A 22503-nucleotide genomic window follows, 5' to 3' on the forward strand; every position below is an offset into this window, starting at 1 on the left:
GCTCACTGGCCCATGTGGGAATCAAACCGGCAGCCTTTGGAGTTAGGAGCGTGGAGCTCTAACCGCCTGAGCTACCGGGGGCCCCAAGCACCTTATTCTTAAAGCATTAATGACTTTAAAGAGAACTTAACTAAAATAATATGCGCCAACATTGATAAACAAAACCTTATTTTGCATCTGCTACCCTTTTTAAGCATTTCCTTGGTGAGATTACACTGAAGCAGGCCCAAGGGAAGAACTGATGTTTGTCTATGAAGTATATTTAACGATGCAGACTATTGATTTTTATTTTCTTTATTGTACGTCAGGTGATCTTTTAAACTATTAGGTTGGTGCAAAAGTAATTGCGGTTTTTACAATTTTTTTTTTTCAACCTTTTAAACTGCAGTTACTTTTGCTCCAATCCAATACTTCTTCAAAAAAAAAAGGAAAAATTTCACCCAAAGCAAAATGCTTTATTAGCAAACATTTTCCATTTCAATTCAAAATAATGAACACACTATCTCTGGAAAGATGGCCAATAATAACCAAGAAGCTGGAACAGGATTGCTTCTAGAGAGTGGTTCGGATTTGTTGTGGGGAAGGGTGTGATGGAGTATACCACTTGCTCTATATTTATACCTTCCAACGTACTCTGTTCCTATTCAAAAAGACAAAACTGCATTTTTTAAAAATGACCAAAATACAATTGAAAGTAACTAGTGAATGCATAAACACAAATGTCCATAATCAATGTTTTGCTTGCTTCTTCATCTAGATTTTTCTGCAAAATATTACTTTTAAAATGTCATTTTAAACATGTAAGAGGATCAGTTGTTTTACGATTTTGTACTTTGAATCAAGCAATAAGATTACTTTCAAAATAATTTCTAGTATAGGATTTAGTTTTCAAATTATAAGTGAAGCTCTGTGGGAGCTATCATTGTTTTGAGTAAGCAATGTGTCACTTTACTATGTATTTGAAATATACGATAAGCCCTTGTAGTAGGGGCTTATAATTTGTAATCTTTGACATATTGTTGGAGTAAATTTAAAAATTGTTTAGTTACCAAATTTTGACAGTACATATATTTGCTGACTGTGTACGTGAACTAGATTCCTGGAAGATTTCTTTATGCATTCCAAAGTGTTTTCACGTTTGTTGGTTACTTAACCTTTCTCCAAGAGGTAGTTACACATGCATAAAGAAGCTTATGCAGTCTATGTGCCACATAATATTTCATTCATAATAGTCATTGATGGACTGCATATAGGAAGGTGGTCCCAATGGAGCTGAAAAATTCCTAATGCCTGGTCATAGCTGTCGTAACTTCATAGTGCAACGCATTATGCAATTACTTACCATGTTGTACAGGTTGGTAGCCTAGGAGCTGTAAGGGAACAGAATTTGTCACACCTTTTGGCATAAGGATTATTTTAGGCTGGTTAAGTTAAAGAAACAGTGGACATGGGAGAAGCTCTTAAAACCAAGTTGAAGTCACCCTTTGTAAAAGGCATTTACATTTTTAAGGAAAGTCTCCATTTGTAAGAATATGCCCCCTCCCTGTACCAGGAAGAGGGGAATGATCTTTTCTCTAGAAAGTCTTAGGGCCTAAAATAACAATCTTAAATCTGCATAACAACCTTACCCTGTTTACCATGCTTTTCCTGGTAACCTCCCATAACTGACTACCCCAACCCCAACATGTTTTTTGGTCTTTATCTGAATGTGGTATTAAGGTGGTGGCTTCAGCCGTTTCGGTTACTCAATTATCCTAAGTCTCTCCCATGTATACAGAAGGTATACATGTTACTTAGGGTAGAAGAAAGAGTAATTTTCCTCCCCTACAGAGCGGTAAACTATACCATATAATCAAGGTGTGCAGTGTAGCTGGCTATACCCTCTAGGTTTGTATAAGTGCACTATATAATGTTCCCAGGACCACAGAATCCATGCACTTCTGAGTCAAGCTGAGTCAATGTGTTACTGTATATGACCATTCAGAAGAGCTAACAGCAATCAAGGTTCAAGATGCAGTTAGTGATCAGTCCATGGACAGCCACAATATTAAACTCACAAATAATGCTGAAAAGTCCAACTTGTTGAGATGGTTGATTTCAGGTGAAAATACAAAGTTAGTTCAGAAATTTCCTACATGAAAATTGGCTCTAGCCTTTATACTTATTAATATTGAAATAGATTTCTCCAGTCACTTTCCATATATAATGTCTTTGTAACAGTAGGGGTTTTAATGCAAAGGCTGGTGTTTCCTATGTTAATGTGTTGTGACCATCCAGAGGGGAGAATTAGTTCTCTAATCTTTTATTTCTCTAACAGAATAGATAATGCTCTGATCCTCTTTTCTCTAGGAAATATGACAAGTTCTCAGATAATGAATACTGGCAACTATGAATGCTTTTATTGTGGAATGCCACATGATAACATTAATGAGTGTTACCAATGTTTTGTAATTTATAATATTAAATAAATAAAGAATATTAAGACACTTGTTTTTGCTAGAGAGTATTATGAGTGCTATGTAGTAGGCATCCTGGCACCCAATACTTTCATATATCTTTACCTGATCTACAAAGAATTTTATATGACTTACTAGAATACAATGAATATTGTAAAATTAGATGATATAAACTAGGTCTGGGAAATAATAAGATAGGAAGCATTGTTTGAGTCCTCTGGCAATAGAATCTCAGGCAATTAAATTAATATTGGCATAACAGTAATGGATTCGGCATGTGGTCAGACCTACCAAAGGCTTGCTGAAGGAGCCTCAGCTGTCCTCATGAGTACTGTCTTTATAGCAGCTATGTGCCAGCGGTATTCTGAATGTAAACCTTTGGAAAAGCGCCTCTCCTGCTTCAGCAAGCCACACTGAGATAGTGTTAAGAAATTGCTCAACGAGCACATGTATATATTATAAAGTTGTTGACAATTTCCTCCACTGCAGTACTCCATGTTTTCTCTATATAGGTAAAACAATTTTTAGACCCAATGTAGAGACAAACTGTATTTTCCTTTGAAGTTATGAGTTTTGCAATTAAAGGTTCTTTTCATCTGACAACCTGCTGAGTCCATTTGTTATGCCAGTATTAATTTAATTGCCTGAGATTCTGTTGCCAGACAACTCAAACATTACTTACTGTCCTGTATTTTCCAGCTTCACCTTTACTTGGAAATCTGTTAGGTTTTAAGTTCATTTTAATATGTTTTAAATATACTTTCCAGGTTATTTGGTTCCTAACTTTATGTAGCATCACTCTGACAATTAGAAATTATTTTTATTCCAATATATGAAACTTTTTTGTGATTCCCTTCATTGCTTCAATATCTAGAAAGTTCTGTCGTCCTTAAATGGAATTTTTTCTCATGTTTTTTATTGTTCCTTTTCTGTCTTTAATTGATTATGTACAGTGTATGTTTAACTCTTTATACCATTTGAAATTTATTTTGCTATACAGCATGAAGTGAAAATGTTTGGTTTTGCTGAGTTGCTAAACAATTGCTTTCTAAGCATTATCAAATAACTCTGTCCTAGGTATTGTCTTTTGACTCTCAGCCTCCATACCTGTCCTTATATATTCTATAGCACTATAGCTGGGAGCCTGAAAACTACCTTTTTCAGTTTCTTGCTAGCTGGGTATTAGTTTCTGCCAATGGGAGGCAGTCACATGGGATTAACAGGTAGAAAAAATGTGAAAGCTATTTTTCTGTGTGTGGCAAAAGTATTAACGGGAATGCAGACTCCTAGGCTCTTGATAACACCACCTTCCCTGTGTTAATTCTCCAGCCATAGAACAGTTGGTGTTCATCTATGGGCAACATGATTTACTTCCCTTTGTTCTGGTTTTTGTATACCTTTGTAATCAATTCCCTGTATTAAATCCCTCTCTGGAGGAAAACAAAATCCCATTCACCTCCCTTCTACCCCCTATACTGTCTCCTCCCTCCATCCCTAAACAACTGCCAGTCTATTTTCTATTTCCATGGATTTGCCTGTTCTGGATATTTTATATAAATGAAATCATACCATATGTGGTGTTTAGTGACTGGCTTCTTTTATGTAGCATATTTTCGAGGTTCATGTTGTAGCATGAATCAGTACTTCATTCTTTTATATGGCTAATTAATGTTCTATCGTACGGCTATACCACATTTAGTTTATAAATTCATCAGATATTTGGAGTTGATAATAGTTTTTGGCTATTAGTAATGATACTGTATACATCTGCATTCAAGTTTTTGGGTGGAAATAGATTTTTAGTTTTCTTGGGTATGTACCTAGGACTAGAATTGGTGGGTCAATGGTAATTCCATGTTTAACATTTGAGAAACAGCCAAATGTTTTCCAAAGGGTCTTCATTCTTCTAACATTCCCACCAGCTATGCACAAAGTTTCCAATTTCTCTGCATCCTTTTCAACTCTTAACTGTCTTATTTTAACCATTTTGATGAGACAATTTGCTATCTTATGGTTTTGAATTGCATTTCCTTAATGACTGTTGATTTTGAGCATTTTTATGTGCTTATTAGCCGTTCATATATTTTCTTTGGAGAAATGTTTATTCAAATCTTTGCACATTTTTTCCATTATATTTATTACGAGTTTGTATATGTATATTTTCAATTTTTTAAATTGTAGTAAAACCATAACATTTATCCTCTTAACTACTTTTAAATGTACAGTTCAGTAGTGTTAACTATATTCGTATTGTTGTGTAACAGTCCTCTGGAACTTTTTCATCTTAAAAAACAATACCCACCAAACACAACTCCCATTTCCCCTTCCGCCCAGTCCCTGGCAAGTACCCTTGTACTTTCTTTTTTTGTTTTTACCAAATTTTCATTATTAGTTTCAGGTGTATAAAACAACTTAATGATTAGACATTTATACCCCCTCACAAAGTGATAACCCCCCTCACAGTCTACTACCCTTCTGTCATCATATATACGAGGTCAGACAATTAACTTCGCAAACTCATCCTAGGAAAAGTGCTACATACCTACCTCATTGCTGAATATCACTATGGTCACCTTTGAAGTACTCCCCTTGGGAAGCTATGCACTGTTGCCAGCGCCTAGTCCACCCTTCAAAGCAGTTTTGGAACTCTTTTTCTGGAATGGCCATCAGAGCTGTCGTCGTATTACCCTTGATGTCCTTCCTGAATGTCATCAAAATGTCTTCCTTTCAATATTTCCTTTATCTTCGCATAAAGAAAGAAGTCACTGGTGGCCATATCAGGGGAGTAGGGAGGGTGTTCCAATACAGTTATTTGTTTACTGGCTGAAAACTCCCTCACAGTGCTGTGTGAGCTGGTGCATTGTCGTGATGCAAGAGCCATAAATTGTTGGTGAAAAGTTCAAGTCATTTTTGTCTAACTTTTTCACACAGCCTTTTCAGCACTTCCAAATAGTAAACTTGGTTAACTGTTTGTCCAGTTGGTACAAATTCATAATGAAAAATCCCTCTGCTACCGAAAAAGGTTAGCAACGTCATTACAACAAATTCACAAACTTAATTGTCAGACCTCATAGCTCTTACTATACTGTTGACTAAGTTCCCCATGCTATACTTTACATCCCACGAACATATATGTGTATATGTATATATATATATATTTAATTATAGTTGATCCTCGATATTCTACATCAGCTTCAGATATCCACAGTGGTCAGGCATCTACACAATCTATGAAGTGCTCCCCCCGATAAGTCCAGTACCCATCTGGCACCCTACATGATCTTTACAACATTATTGATTATATTCCCCACACTGTATTTCACATTACTGTGACTATTTTTATGTCTACCCGTTTGTACTTTTTAATCCTTTCACCTACTCCCCCATTCACCAACGCCCCTCCCATCTAGCAGCCATCAGTTTTTTCTCTGTATCTCTAAATCTGGTTGGTTTTTTTGCTCGTTTACTTTGTTCTTTAGATTCTACATAAAGTGAGATCATAGAGTATTTATCTTTTGCAGTCCGACTTATTTCACTTAGCATAATATTCTCTAGGTTGAGCCATGTTGTTGCAAATGGTAAGATTTCTTTTTTTTCTTTTTTTTTTTGGCAGAGTAATACTCCCTTGTATAAGTGTACCACAATTTCTTTATTCCGTTGTCTATTTATGGACATTTTGGTTGTTTCTATATCTTGGCTTTTGTGAATAGCGCTGCAATAAACGTAGGGGTGCATATATTTTTTCAAATTTGTGTTTTGGATTTCTTTGGATAGATATCCAGGAGTGGAGTTACTGGGTCATAAGGTAGTTCTATTTAATTTTTTGAGGAACCTCCATACTGTTTTCCATAGTGGCTGTACCAATCTGCAATCCCACCAACAGTGTACAAGGGTTCCCTTTTCTTCACATCCTCACCAACATTTATTTGTTGATTTATTGATGATAGCCATTCTAACAGGAATGGGGTGGTATCTCATAGTGGCTTTCATTTGCATTTCTGTGATGATCAATGACATTGAGCATCTTCATATGTCTATTGGCCATCTGCCTGTCCTCTTTAGAGAAATGTCTCTTCATGTACTCTGCCCATTTTTTAATTGGGTTGTTTGTTTTTTTTGTTGTTGAGTCTTTTATAAATTTTGGATATTAACCTCTTATCCGATGTATCATTGACAAATATCTTCTCCCATTCAGTAGGATGACTTTTTGTTTTATTGATGGTTTCCTTAGCTGTGAAAAAACTTTAGTTTGATACACTCCCATTTGTTTATTTTTTTCTTTTGCTTCCCTTCCCCGAGGGGATATATCAGTAAAAATATTACTATGAGTAATGTCTGCAAGATTACTTCCTATATTTTCTTCTAGCAATTTTATTGTTTCGGATCTTACATTTAAGTCTTTAATCCATTTTGTATATGTTCATTCTTGTATATGGCATAAGAAGGTGGTCCAGTTTCTCTTTTTTTTGCATGTATCTGTCCAGTTTTCCCAGCACCATTTATTGAATAGACTGTCTTTACTCTAATGTTAATTCTTGCTTCCTTTGTCATAGATTAAATGAGCAAATAGGCATGGGTATATTTCTAGGCTCTCTAGACTGTTCGATTGATCTATGTGTCTTTTTTTATGCCAATACCATGCTGTTTTGATTACTATAGCCTTGGTATAATTTGATATCAGGTAGAGTGGTACCTCCCGCCTTGTTCTTATTTCTCAGGATTGCTGTGACTAGGGTTCTTTTATGGTTCCTATATAAATTTTAGGATTATTTTTTCTAGTTTTGTGAAAAATGTCATTAGTATTTTGATAGGGATTGCATTGAATCTATATATTGCTTTAGAGTAGTATAGACATTTTAACTATATAAATTCTTCCTATCTGTGAGCATTGTATATGTTTCCATTTATCTATATCTTCTTTAATTCCTTTGCACATTTTTAAGTTGGGTTGTTTTTCTTATTGTTTTTCATTTGTAAAATTTCTTTATATGTTCTAGATAAGAGGTCTTATAAGATATGATTTACACATATTTTCTCCCAGTCTGTGGGTTGTCTTCATTTTTCTTGGTGGTATCCTTTAAAGCACAGAAGTTTTAAATTTTGATCAAGTGCAATTTATTTCTTCTTTTCTCATGTATACTTTTGTTGCCACATATAAACTAAGGTCATGAAGATTTACTATCATATATTGTAAGAGTTTTGTAGTTTTAGCTCTTATATTTAGGAATATTATTTAATTTGAATTTTTTATGTAGAGTGAGGTAGAGGTCTAAATGGATCCTTTCGTATGTGGATAATCCATTGTTCCGGCACCATTTATTGAAGAGACTATTCTTTCCTCATTGAATTATCTTGGAACCCTTGTCAAAAATCATGGATCATAAATGTAAGAGTTTATTTCTGGCCTTTCAATTGGACTCCATTGATCATTGCCTACCAATAAGGGAGAACCACACCATTTTAATTACTATAATTTTGTAGTAAGTTTTGAATTCAAGGCAATGTTAAGTTCTCCTACTTTGCTCTTTTTCAAGAGTTTGACTGTCCTGGGCCCTTTGCATTTCTATGTTTTAGGTTCAATTTCATTGATTCTGCAAAAAAGCCAGTTGGAATTTTGATAGCTATTGCACTGAATCTGTCTAGTTTAAGACAGTATTGCCACTTTAGCAATATTAAGTCTCCTGTTTATGATCATGGGCTGTCTCTCCATTTATTTAAATGATCTTTTATTTTTTAACAATGTCTTGTGATTTTTCAGTGTACGTGTCTTGCCCTTCCTTTATTAGATGTTTTTCTTAGTATTCTTTTTGATCTCATTGTGAGTGGAATTGCTTTCTTAATTTCATTTTTGGATTGTTCGTTGTGGTGTATACAAATCCAATTGATTTATTTTGTGTATTGACCTTGTATCTTAAACCTTGCTGAGCTGATTTATTAGTTCTAGTGGTTTTTTAGTAAATTCATTTTTCTTCATATACGAGTAAGTTTACCTTGTCTCTCTTCTGTCAGTTTTATTCCATATATTACTTTATTTTTGCTGATTATTATTCAGTAATCTGAAAGAACTTGGAATTTAGGTTGATAAAAAAATTCTTATTTTCATGCTCTGTTACGTAGATTCACAAGTTATTTAATTTTCCTTAAGATGCCTTGTATACAGCAGATAATCCTAACGTAAAAAATAAGGATGTGAATACAAGTTGTTGTGTGTTTAGGCTTATAGTACCTTATAGATGGTGAACATAATTGTCATTTTATAACCTTCAATTTCTAGTTGGATAATTTTTATCTTTCTATTTTTTCTTGGTTATAGTTTGAAGGTACTAGACACCAACACTTAATTTATAGGAGCGCTTTAGCCAAAGGGATAGAATATGCCAGAACAGAGCCATGTAAGTAGGTTGTATATTATGTAAATGATCTGACTTTCATATGCAGTGTAGAAAGTCTGAGTAACTCGTAATGAAATATACAAAGTCTTCATGGTCTTTGTGTATTAGCATTAGTATTTCTCAGACATTTGACATGAATAAATATGTTGTTTGAATGAATGATGGTTGTATGGGGGAAAAGCATTGAACTAGAAGTTGAGAGATCTGGATGGTCTTCTGGTTTGGTGGAGAGCTAATTTCACTAAGAACCTTTGGGAAATAATTTAACTCTTAGTTTTAGTTTCCACTTCTGTAAAAATGAGGAGGTGTGGCTGAATAATGGCTAAAGTCCTACTCGGTCTGAACAGCACTCCCTCTTTGATTTCACAGTTGCACATAGGTTGACTTTTCTTTAGTCTCAAAACAGTCTCACCTCAGGGGGAGTTGTATTAGGTTAGTGCAAAAGTAATTGTGGTTTAAAAGGTTAAAACTAATTGCAAAAACAGTAATTACTTTTGCACCAACCTAATAAAAAGTCTCTCCAAGTGACTCTAATATGCAAACAAGTTGAAGATCACTGCTTTAGAAGTTGAAAAGTTTAAGGGCAGCTTGGTGTCAAATAATGTTTTCAGGCTCCCATATTTTTAAAATGATGAAATAGAATGATGGTTATGGAAATAACAAAAGTGAAATAACAAATTATTGAATTTTATGGTTTATGGAATAATTTGGTATGTTAAATCTTGAATCTGAAGAACAATTCTGTGAAACTTGGGAGGTTCTATCACCCCCATTTAGCAAGTGCTGTAATTGAAGTTTAGAGAAATCAAGTGAATTGCTCAAGGTAACTGTGTTAATAAAAAAATTGATCTGGAACTAGATGCACATCTGTTACCATTCTTATTAACCCATCAGTTAGGATTATGTGGGATAGATAATCTCAAAGATTTTTAGTCCCTTGCATTTTGTGTTTACTTGTCTTTGAAATGTGATAATTACCTACTTAGAAATATTTATAAGAGTTAATATTAAATCTAAAACTGTGGTTCTTTATAGCTTTTTAAGCTAATTATTTAAAATTTTTCCCAATATATTTTTTTAATTATGGGTTTCTGGCCACTAATTGTGGTGGACAACAGATTGGGTTAGGGACAGAGTGAAACGAATTTCATAACATGGTAATCACTTGAGTTGCCACATAAAGAATAATTAGGTATTCACTTGTGCTCCTTGGAAGTAATTGCTGCAGATATACCTTGAGGGACCCATTCATCAGTTTTCCCCTTGTGTTAATGGTTATTGGTTTAATTTGTTGTGCATCTCTTCCAATTTACCTGCCTCCCCCTCGAAATTTCAGTCAGTTTGGAAGAAATAACTCCTAGGTGCTATAGTACTTTACTGTATTATTGTGTTGTACCTTTGCTTGCATATGGGTGGAACAGTCTGTTTCTCGGAGAAATCACTTGGAAGACTTATGGTTTCTGTGGCAATGGTTCCTATTAGTCCTTTGTATTCGTGCCTTAGTATTCATGATAACTAGCCAGTTAATCATCAATGAGCTGGGCTTTGGAAGTGGTGCTTTGTGGTTGAATGAATATGATGATTTAATTCTCTCTTTCCTATCCCTTTAAGAATCTCAGAGAGAACTAGATCTTTGGGGAAGCCCTGCATTTAACTCTGCATTAACCCTTCTACCTTTCAACTTTTGGCTTTTGTGGAAATGTGTGACAGAACTGCTATGGTGTTCTTACCTGGCTTGGGAGAGATAACTGAGAATTCTAAGATCACCTTGAGATAATCTGTTTCTTTAAGTAACTAATGTTTTTAGAGTAAATATTCGACATTGTCTGTTCCTATTGGTTCACTGTGCTTTCTCTCCCTTTAGCCCCCCAGGTTCGCCCAATAGTCTTGGCTACTTCCCTACAGCTGCTAATCTTAGCGGTGTCCCTCCACAGCCTGGCACGGTGGTCAGAATGCAGGGCCTGGCCTACAATACTGGAGTTAAGGAAATTCTTAACTTCTTCCAAGGTTACCAGGTCAGTAGCTTAAAGAAGAAAAATACTCAGTGCCCTTATTACTTGAGATGATTTGCCTAAAAAATGCAGCCAGGAAAGAAGCAGATTCTCTGAAACTCATGTGCTGCTAGATTGCTTATGGAGGCAAAAAGAACCAGTCAAAGTCAGGGAGACTAGTGTGAGTACTAACTTAAAATTCATCCCTCTGACAAGATTAGGGCTTTTCCGTGCTATTTTTGTTTCAACTTGGAGCTTTTTCTGAAAAATGGGCTTTGGAAAAGCTCTTCTGGGCACACAGCAGTGTGAGTCTTTTCATCTGGAATAGGATTGGCTAAAGATTTTCCCTCTGAGTCAAATTCTTGACTAACAAAAAAAGTACTTAAACTTGGAGTTTAAGAGTATTTAAAAAGTGGTCAGAGACCTCTCTGCTTAAACAGGAAAAAACAAAAGAGACTCAATGAATTTAGATGGTACTTTCTTAAAATGAGCTGTAGGATGTTCAGATGTAATTATCTGCTGTTAATTCTTCGTATTTACCCTTATCATTTTCTTCTACCACTGCCTGTATCCATCAGTTGTTTTCTGACTTAATCCAAAGAATGAGATGTTTCTTGGAAAGAGCTCTTTATCAATGAGCAAAATCTCATTGTCATCTCCTCTGAGTGGACTTCATTCCTTCCTCAAATCACATAATACCTAGATCCCGAACTCTTCTTTCTTGCAATGTCTAAAAATCAGTTTCATGCAGTCTTTTAATTGTACTAATAGCAAAAATTGTCTTTCCTCTTGGATCTGAACTTTGTTTGAGTCTTTAGAGGTAAGAAGACTTTACAGGTGTAATTATCAAATCCTATAATAACCCTTGGTCATTTACAGTACAGCATTATAAGGGTTGTGCCTGCAGAAACTGCTTCACTGTTAGAATGGGTTTATAAGCTTGGTGTCTATGAATCATGGAGGATTGTGGAGCTCAGTTAAAATTACCTTGGTGGGGATACCCCATACCTACCAAGTTACCATATATAGTGGTCTAAGGGCTTTTAACATACAGAGCATATTTTCTGACAAATGAAGAAAATCTGTGTCTGATAGTGAAAAACTGAATGAAGGTGGACAAAAGTTATCCTTTGTTACTGCCTGGTTTAGCACTTTGTTAACAGAAGTGAGATTTTTTTCAGAGATCAGTAGATACTTTGCTTCTTCCCTAAACAGTTATGCTTCCTGTTAGAAGCCCTTGCAAAGATTTTTTTTTTTAAAGTTACTTTCCAAACTTTGTGTCTGATTCATTAGATTATGAAAGGAATACAGTTTTACTGAAGGCTATTGAAAAGGTTGCTTAATCTCATGGAGAAAACATTTGAGTTTTGTATTTTCCCCCATTGTTTTCCAATTCTGTAATGTACAAGCAAAGTTTCAGGTTTTAGTGGTCAGCTGAATTAATTTCTTTTTTTTATTTTGACTAGTCTAATTTTACTTTCACACTGAATAAAATTAAGCAGTCGTACACATAAGTCGGTTATGAGATTAAGCAAAATTGTTGTTTATTATGAAGAGTGCCCCAGCTAGCTTTTGTGTATGTTTATTCTACCACAGGCAAGTAATAGCAGTTATTTCTAGATTTATGGCTTCAAAACTGAGATAAAATAACTTCAGTCTGCAGCAGATTATCTTCTAGTAATTTCTAGGGAATCATTCAGGGTTGGAATAGAGTTATCTGGTATCATCAGAAGCACAAGGATTGTGCAAAATGATTCTACCTCAAGGCATTTGGCCTTCCATTTCTGAAGTGCTTGAAATTTATGAGCTGGATTAATGAATTAGGATCATGTAAGGAAGCTCAGTTATCCAATTCAGTATGTCAAAATATTCCATTGTCTCCCTCAGTAATTTGAGCTTTAAGGTAGTTACAGTGCATGCATTCAAAATCTTTTGTATCCTAATTTCACATCACTTTTACATAAAAGCTCATATTTTCTCCTGTCTCTATGCCTTCTTATTTTTCCCTCTTCTCAATTATTTTAGTAATAGCCATTAGCTATGGGATTCCAGATTCTTTAGATATCACTTTGTCACAAAACTAAATCAGTGGATGACTTTTGGGGAAAAAAAACTGTTCTCTTAAGTGAATCTGTGTTTATCTTTGCCTACTATGTAGTTATTGCTCTTGCTGATTTAATGGGAGGTTTTCATTTCATTTCTGGTTATTTATGATTCATTTTACATAATTTCATGATTTACTCATATTAAGCAAATCCTTCATAATAATTGGTTGAGTGAATGAAATCTCTTGAGACTTTGATTCTGTCTTTAAAATAAAAGATCTATATCTTGATGTGATTATGGCATATGTCAATATCTACACATATTATTTTTAAATGTGTTATTTGGGATGGGGGTCGGGGTATCAGCTGAAAAGGGATTTACACAAAGGGAAGAATTCTATTGGCCTAAGCAGGTTGCAGGACATGGGCTCTGCTAGCAAATCTGCTGTCTTCTAAAGTGTCTCAGTTAGGCCCATTTTGATAAATTAGGTTAATAGAATGAGGACAGAACTTACGAAGACAGACTACTATGAAAATAGTTGGTAATGAGAATGTCATTCTGGTAATGAAAATAAACCTATATCTATGTTTTAGTTGATGGGCCTGTTACTCTGAAATGAACTCTCAAGAATCCTTATATAATTCCTTTAACTTTTTCATTTGTTCTTTCCATTACTCTTTACTGTCAACGACTTTGCATTTTCAGTAACTGCTTGTTTTTGTTTCTCCTCAAAGTACTGACTTTAATCGTTATCTCTTTGGGTCTTTCACTGCTAAGATTGTTACTTGCTCTCCTACTGAGAGATTAGATTGATATTATAAATGCATCTAATGCTATTTAAAATTCATAGAGTTGTTTGGACATATTGGGCTTATTTTAAGCTTATTTATAGCACCTTGCAAATAGTTGGTGCTAAAATATTTGCTATCTAGTCATACCTATGATATCATGGAAACTGTACTGTTAGCAAGATCTGAAGTGTTTGGTGGTGTTTATTGTGATATGGTGTTCCTTTTTTATCCAGATGTTCTACCGTGTTTCTCCAAAAATAAGACTGGGACTTATATTATTTTTTGCTCCAAAAGACACATTAGGGCTTATGTTCCGGGGATGTCATCCTGAAAAATCATGCTAGGGCTTGTTTTCCGGTTAGGTCTTATTTTCAGGGAAACACGGTATTTCACTTCTTTCCTGGAAGGGGTTTTTGTGGTATTTAGACATGTTGAGAAATGAAGACTTGGGATTAACAGTTGTGTATATGGTTCGTACCACTGTTAACTTGTTTCCAATGGTCTAAACGTCCTATAATTCTGTTGGTAGATCTATTCAGTTGAAATACTAACCATCCATATTGTCATTCTGTCCGTCTTTTGATTCTGTTTGTTTTAACTTGCATTTTAGTATGCAACCGAGGATGGATTTGTACACACAAATGACCAGGCCAGGACTCTACCCAAAGAATGGGTTTGTATTTAAGGGCCCCAGCAGTTAGACCATCCTCAGAAAAGCAGGTAAGGCTCTGTGGTATGAAAATTAAATTATAAAGGGCCAAACAAATAGAGGCCAAGATTCTGAAAGTCTTTTTTAGGAGCCAGGTGAGAGGTTCCCTCTTTTCTTTAGTGTGATGTAAGAGTGTCAAATCCTGGAAGGAATGGAGACTACAGTTAAGGTTCTCATCTAAGTAGATAGTATCTAAGCAATATTTATGGATAATAGTTGTATGTTATTTGGGATTCGGGGAAACTTCCATTTGGAAATTCATTTGCAGTATATCAGATGGTCCACAGGTTAGGAATGCTTTTTTTAATTGAGGTAAAAATCACATTGCATAAAATTAATCATTTTAAAGTATACAATTTGGTATTTCGTGCATTCACAAATTGTACAACCAACCATCTCTATGTAGTTCCAAAATATTTTTATGTCCCAAAAAGAAAACCCCATCCCCATTAAGCAGTAGCTCCCTATTTTCCTCCCCCACAAACCCTGGCAACATCTGCTTCCTATCTGTCTCTATGGATTTGCCTATTATGGATATTTCGTATAACTGGCATCATACAATATATGTCCTTTTGGTATCTGGCTTCTTTCACTTCACATGTTTTAGAGGTTCATCCATGTTGTAGCATGTATCAGTACTTCTTTCCCTTTTATGGCTGAATAATATTCCATCATACAAATATAACACTTTTTATCCATTTATCCACTGATGGACATTTGGGTTGTTTCTACCTTCTGGCTATTATGAATAGTGCTGATACTAGTATTTATGTATTTTTAAGTGTACAGTTCAGTGGCATTAAGTACATTCACATTGTTACACAGTCGTCACCACTGTCTAGCTTCAGAACTTTTTCATCTTCTCAGACTTCGTTTACATTAAACAATGAGTCCCCATTGCCCTCTTCCCTGAGCCCCTGGCAACTACCATTCTTCTTACTTTTTCTATGAATTTGAGTATTCTAGGTACGTCATAAGTGGAATGACACAATTTTTGTCCTTTCATGACTGGCTTCTCACTTAATGTAATGTTTTTAAGGTTCATCTGGGTATACGTTAAATGTGCTCTGTTTAAATGATTGCAAGGTTTTGGTCACATGGCTTTTTCCTCTTCTACAACAAATTCAAGAGGGAAGGAACCGTTATAAAGGTTCTTTGATATTAGTTGTTTTTTTTTCCCCTTTCTATTAATTCATAATCTTTCTTAAAGGACACTTGCATTCTGGGTGAGGCTCCTCAAGAGATGGAGTTGTAGGTACATGTTCAGGAATTGGTATGGCTTATTTGTTCAATTTTTTATTACTGGGTTTGCTGAAATTGGTTTGCTGGCATGTCATTTTCTACTTTTGTCAACATTTTTGTGGCTGAGGACCCTGTGGGATTCAACTATATGGATTCTAATTTAGGAACAGGGTTAACAATACAATGTTGTCCCTGGAAATCACAATTGGGGTCTTATCCTCTTATTCTGAAGTTGTAGAAACTCCAGTTCTGGGTTGATAGTGATGATTCTCTGCCATTTTCAGTGATTTCAAGATATCTTGGTACTGCCAGAGATGCCCAGATACTTTGCAGTGGGAGTGGGGTATGTTCTATTCTAGTTCACAGTGGTGAAAACACATTCTTCTAGCCTGTTGATATTCTTTTTGGTCCATACTTTGTCTTTCCAAATATTCTTTACTCAAGCCCTTAATGCTGTCTATGAATTTGGTAAGCATACTGTCCATTGTAAAATGAGTACATTGAATAAGAAATGACTAGAAATAGAACCTTTTGATATTGTATTAGAAATCTCCTAAGTTGACTATAACCATTACTCAATACCTCTAAGTCTATCTTATGTTTATATATTTGGGGTATTGTAGAATAACAAATTGGGTGCTTTGTTAAAATCCAGATTTTTGCATTTTCTTATTCTGTTAACAGACTAATCTACCTTTATACTGAGAATTTTTAAAAACTCACACAAAGTATATACTGTGTGAAATACTTGGTATAAATTATCTCAACAACCCTGGGAGGTAAGAATCATAAAAGTATTATGTGCTCATTGTAAAGAACTGGGATCATATAGACAGGTACAAAGAAACACAAATAATATCACCACCCAGAAATAACCACAATGAATATTTTCATTCAGCTTCTTTTTTGGATGCCTGCATGCAATTTTAGACCTTAGTTCTTTCTCTTTAACCATATTTTATGGTTATATATTTACATATTTCTCTCCTCATCCATATCAATATTAAATTTATCATCACAAGTCATCTTTTATACCAATAGAGTGGCTGATATATCTACAGTCTCATTGGAGTCTCAATACACCCCTGTGAGGTATTAGGGCAGGTTCTGATGGCTCCATTTGACAGATGAGGAAATTAAACCCAGAGAGGTTAGACACCTTTCACAGAGTCATACAGCTAATGACCAAGCTGACCAAAAGAACTTCTGGCTTTAGGTTTGGTGCTCTTTTCCATAGACTAAATATAAGCATGGCAGAAGAAGTGCCTATAGTGAGCTGAATGGTGGCCCCAGATATGTCTATATCCTAATCTCTTGGAACCTATGACTATTACCTTATATAACAAAAGATATAAATTTAAAATCTTGAGAAGAGGAGCTTATCCTCGACTATCTAGGAATGGGGGCCCCTAAATGAAATTATAATTGAGAGGCACAGGGAGACCAGACAGACACATGGAAGAGGAGGCAATGTGACCATGGAGGCAGAGTTTGGAGCGATGTGGCCACAAGCCAAGGAATACCTACAACCACCGGAAGCTGGAAGAGACAAAAAAACAGATTGTGTCCTAGAGTGTATGGAGAGTGTGTAGCCTGGCTGACACGTTGATTTCTGACTTCTGGCCTACAGAATTGTGAGAGAATAAATTTCTATTTTTTTAAGCCACCAAATGTGGTCATTTTTTACAGCAGCCAGAGAAAATTAATACAGTGTTCTAAAAATGTATTGACAGAATGATGACACTGCTGGTTATAGGATCAGATAAAGCTGGCTAAAGTCCATCGTAAGATTTGGTAAAGAAGTCACACTGTTCTGTCTTCTCTTGTAGCTTTGGCCCCTCAACCCAGTCAATATTTGTTGAGTATCCCCAAGAACTACTATAGATAAATACCTCTTATTTGTTATAAAATACCCCCAAGGACATCTCAAAAGCCAGTGAAGATACCCAACGTGCCCTCCAGGGAAAGAGGTTTGATAGCTAGCTAGAAAATTTCCTCTTCACATGGCCAGATTGGTGTTTCTCCTCCTACCCCCAAACTCACTGGAAGCTTCAAGTGTCATATTTCTAAATTCTCAGTGAGGCAGAGTCAGCTCCTAAATGTAAATGTCAACAAGTGCTTGGATATAAGTATATTTTATGTGCATAGGGAGATGACAGTTCTTTAGAGGTGACGTTTCCCTACTCAGTAAAACAGGCATAAATTCACTTCTACATATGACTTCATTTTTTTTTTATTGGTGAGAATGAGGTAGATTAAAGCATGGAAACAAATTTTATAGACTATTCAGTTCTTTACAAATACAAATAACTTATTACAGTAATCATAGGGGCAATGATTTTAACTATTGTCTACATTCCAGATACTCAAATTTCACCAGTTTTTTCCATTAATGTCTTTTGTATTGCAAGATCCCATCTAGGATTCCACGATTCCACGTTGCATTTAGTTAACCTGTCTCCTTAGTGTCACCTGGTCTGTGTTAGTTTCTCAGTCTTTCCATGTTTTTTAATGATGTTGACAATTTTGAGGTATACTGCTTTTATGTCTCACATTTCTGGTGTCTGGGAAGTCTAAAATGAAGTGTTAATAGTTTCCTTTGCCTTTTGTGAAAACTTTTGTCTGTGCTGGGTATTTTTGAAGGCTCATGTAATATGCTAGCCCTGATATTGTCCCAACAGCTAAGTTTTATGCAAAAGAAAATAATATGTAGCTTTCATTTGGAAAGTATTTTTTATACCTAGCCTCTTAAATGTATTGTTTGGATTATGTACTTGGTAGACTGAAAATGATTGCTGTCTTTTGTAATATAATTGATTTGGGCATAGGAGGAGGATAACATAGTGACAATACTTAGTTTCTGGCCAGAATATTTTAGACAAGATTTCTCTCTCTTCCTCTTCCTACTAGTATTTATATTAGTGGGCAAGAACAGCTAAATAAATATTGACTCATGATTTAAGTGACAAAGGAAAAGGCTATCAAACACACTTTGTTTGATGAATGAATCAGAGTTAATGGATTTTATCTTTTGTTCCTCTATCCTACCAAAGAACTCTCACAAATGACTTACACTTTTTAGAAAAGAGATGTCAAAATTACTATAAGGAAATAAAATATTACAACTAGTCAGAATTTCAGGCTTTTGAAGGGATTTATGTTTATTCCAAAGGACATAACACGAGTTGGTGAAATCCAGATATCTTAAAAGACTTCTTTGTACACAGTACTTTTAATGACAGTTGAGGGCAAAGTAAAACATGTTTTAAGACATCTTACTGAAAAGGAAAGAGATTCATGAATGTTTGCAGTTGTAATTTCAAAATTGTCTTTGCATATTAGTGTTTGCTTTTCTGCAACTAAAAGAGAATAAGAATCATTTTCTCCTTAAAAATCTGAGATTTTCTTTTATTATTTTTATTTATTAGTTTTGCTAGCTGCTAGGGGTCTGTGGTTTCATTGCTAAACACAAAAATTACATTGGATACCACTGGGATTACAAAGCAAATCTGTGCAGGTTAAATTTTTTTAAATTTTTTTAGCCTTTTTCACATTTTCATGGAACGTGAAGGTATACTTTTCAGTATCTACAATGGTGATGTTTCCCACGAGAATAATAATAATATGGGCTGGGAATGTGGGAGGTGGACTTCATTAACTCTGGTAACTGACGCTGCATCCAAGGGCTCACTCACAGCTAAATTCTCTCCATGAGGTACCCCCAGGCATACACCTTGCCATGTCAAGTCCAGAAGCAAGCCAGCAATTGAGTTTCACTGGCCTGGCTTAAGTACATCTCTGATACCTCTATGGCCAGAAACTTGTAGGGCTCTAATTGGCTATGTCTGGGTCATTTGTTGGGCTCAGTGGTAAAGTTACCACTTCAAGTGCTTGAAATCATGTGAGGGGGCAGTTATTTAAGGAAAATTCAGGTGATACTGCCAAAAAAAGGATAAAATAGAAACAGGACATCTATATCTGTTGGGTCATTGGTAGAGATTCTTATCTGTATTTAGTATTGAAGAAGCTTTGAACACGTAGTATTTAACACTGAGAGCTAAATTATGGTCACTTTGTAAAGCCACATTTTAAGAATGAATTCTAACAAATAAACTGTATTTCACTATTTTTAAAATACCTGATTCTAAGTCTGTACCAATTTTAAGATCTGTTATTAAAGCAAATCTAATCTTGACCATAGTTTCAAAATGGCCACATGAATAGGACAGAACTGAAGAGCTATTTATTGTTTTTCATTTACATGTGGAAGTATGCAGTGTTTTCATTTTAAAGTTTTTGTATAGTGTATAAGTGCAGTAGCATAGAGGAACCTGCGTTAAGGTTCTGAAACTGCCAATTAGTGGCTTAATAGTTCTGTGCCTCAGTTATCTCATCTATAAAATGGGGGGAACCATGATAACCTAATAGGGTACTTGTGAGGATGAAATAAATTAATTCACATGAACGTTGCTAATCAACTATTCACTAGCATGTGGAGCCCATGTTTGCTACAATGTCATGCCTCAGTGCTTATTGATTCAGACATTTTTGTTGGAAATTATTTGAAATTTCTTATACTAGAATTTAATTTTAAAATTTGTCTTAATGGTTTTTTTATTTTAATAGTATTAAATGTCTAATATCAGAAGAATGCTATGATAACCTGGGGACCCAGTCTAAGAAATGAATAAAATAGTCTCTCCACAAAGCAGCTGAGTCAGGTGGGGAGGTGAAAACATACATATTATTCTGTATCTGATAATACAAAGGGTGGAAAATGGTGGAAATGCAAATTATGACAGAATCTTCATTTGCCAACACTAAGTACAACACTTCATTTGTACTCCCCCAAAATTTGCTGTGTAAGTGCCACTATGTGTAAAATTTAAATTTCGACTACCTTAAGGATTTTTGAGACCTTTTAGAATTTAAAATCATTTATTTTGTATGGATACTAAGAATTGAAAAATGTAGAGACTAATATTTCATTTCATTCATTTTTTTCAGTGTATGAAAGATGTATGGTGATCCTGAAACCTTCAGACATAAGACAACTTCTAGCAACTTCAGAGAAAGTTTGTCTATACTCAGGCTGCAGTATTTTCAGCAAACATGATTGGACAGTGGGCTTGTGCCCTATCTTTTGGTGGAGTGGAAAATTTGAGCCAGTGAAGCCAAATCCTTAAAGCAAGCAGCATGCCTGGCTCCTTACTGATTGCAAACAGGCATTTAAAATGTGAATTGGAAATCAGACGTCTTCATTACTTCTAGCCAACGTGGCATCACAGGTGTTTCTTAGGTTTTTATGTCTTGGGGAAAAAATACTGCACTTCTGTCTACCATCTCCACCTGGAGCTCTGTTATGGACGCTTCATTTTTTGTGTGTTCCCACTCTTCTCTCTCCATCTCCCTGCCTTCTGCATAATCATGCCCTCTTACTAAGTAATTCAAGAAAAAGATCTTGGAATACTTAAATCATAAATATAAGAAATAAAATTAATATTTGCTCAGTCTCTTGGCCATCCAGTGAAAACGATTTTTAAAACACCTTGGGATAAATTACAAGAAATAGTACACCCACTGCAATACATACATAGTTAAAAGTTGGATCTTTTTTCTCAGCAGGTACCAGCTGTAAATAAAAATGAACTAGGGGCCAAAATGCAAAACCAAAAATGAAGCAGCTATGTGTAGTTAGTAAATTCTAGTTTGATCTGTAACAATATTGTGGCTTCATATGTGTTGTTTTATATTGTGCTTTCCCCATTAATGACAGTTTGGACTTTAATAAGAGAAATTCCATAGTTTTTAATATCACAAAAATGAGAACATTTGAACAGTGTATTCTAGAAAGCAGTGTACTACTAACAAGTAAATGCTTGTATATATTAAGATAGCCTTAAACCTTTTCTCTAATGCCTTAACTGTCAAGTAATTGAAAGTTTTTAAAGCATAGAATTATAGTCAGCGTGCTAGACTGAGGTAAACACGGATGCAATTGGAGCAGGTGCTGATGCCGTCAGTGTTTAGCACTATGTGTTTAGCTGTGTTTATGCTACAAAAGTGCAATATTAGACACTAGCTAGCAAGTACTGCTGCTTCACGTAACTCCAAACAGGAAAACAGGATTTGATTAACTCAGTGCATGTTTCTTTAAGTTACTTATATTGTCCTTTGCTTGGATGCAATGCCATGCAGAATTATGTGGCTGCTATTTTTATTTACTTTGCATTACTTTGAATAACACCTTGGAGAACCGAACATCCCCTTTTCAGCTGACCAGCAATGGCCCTTTAACTGCAGTAGGAAAAAAATAAAAAACAAAAACCATTTTGTGAGAAAATTGGTGATAACTGGCACTTAAGATAAGAAAAAAGTTCTTTATACTTGATGCCTTAAGATGCTGTCTGCCCAAAGCTCTGAAAGACTTTAAGATAGGCAGTAATATTTACAATACTGAGTTTTTGTAGAATTGTTACATTTGATAATAAAACTCACCTGTTTAATCTCAATGTTTGCATTCTTTTTTGTTATTAGAAGAGCTATAATAATGGTGGAGGAGCAAGGTAAGCCATCTTTTCCTGAGGTGGTGAGGTTTTTCCCTAAGTTTACCATAAGTATTTTCTAAAAGCTATCAATGGTAAATGCATTCCAGATACAGTTCAAACAAGGATATGGTTATCCTTAGAGCATTAATCAATGAAACTGATATTTTTAATGGGCAGTCAGACATATTAACATTTGGTCTTGGCATCATATTACTGGAGCTCTGTTTGACAACTTGAAAACCTATTTAAGCCACATAAAACTAAGATCTAGAACATTAGTGTTTCTGAATTACACAAACTTTTTCCCCCCTAATTACTCTGTCCTTGC

General features: G+C 35.1%; 1 protein-coding gene across 5 annotated transcripts in view; it reads left to right on the forward strand.

The window, feature by feature from the left end:
* ESRP1 (epithelial splicing regulatory protein 1) overlaps positions 1 to 22139 on the forward strand; it is a 61410-nt gene extending 39271 nt beyond the window's left edge. The window contains exons 14-16 of one of the 5 annotated variants that reach the window (XM_033126780.1): positions 10713 to 10863; positions 14287 to 14396; positions 20635 to 21140. In XM_033126780.1, coding sequence (XP_032982671.1) covers positions 10713 to 10863; positions 14287 to 14361 — 226 coding nt within the window. In that variant the 3' untranslated portion in view covers positions 14362 to 14396; positions 20635 to 21140. Of the gene's footprint in view, positions 1 to 10712; positions 10864 to 14286; positions 14397 to 20634 lie in introns of all 5 variants that reach the window. The other 4 variants (XM_033126776.1, XM_033126777.1, XM_033126778.1 and 1 more) reach the window with 4 other exon arrangements.
* The last annotated feature ends 364 nt before the right edge of the window (positions 22140 to 22503 follow it).

Source organism: Rhinolophus ferrumequinum, chromosome 14 (assembly GCF_004115265.2).
Source record: "Rhinolophus ferrumequinum isolate MPI-CBG mRhiFer1 chromosome 14, mRhiFer1_v1.p, whole genome shotgun sequence".
NCBI lineage: Eukaryota > Metazoa > Chordata > Mammalia > Chiroptera > Rhinolophidae > Rhinolophus > Rhinolophus ferrumequinum.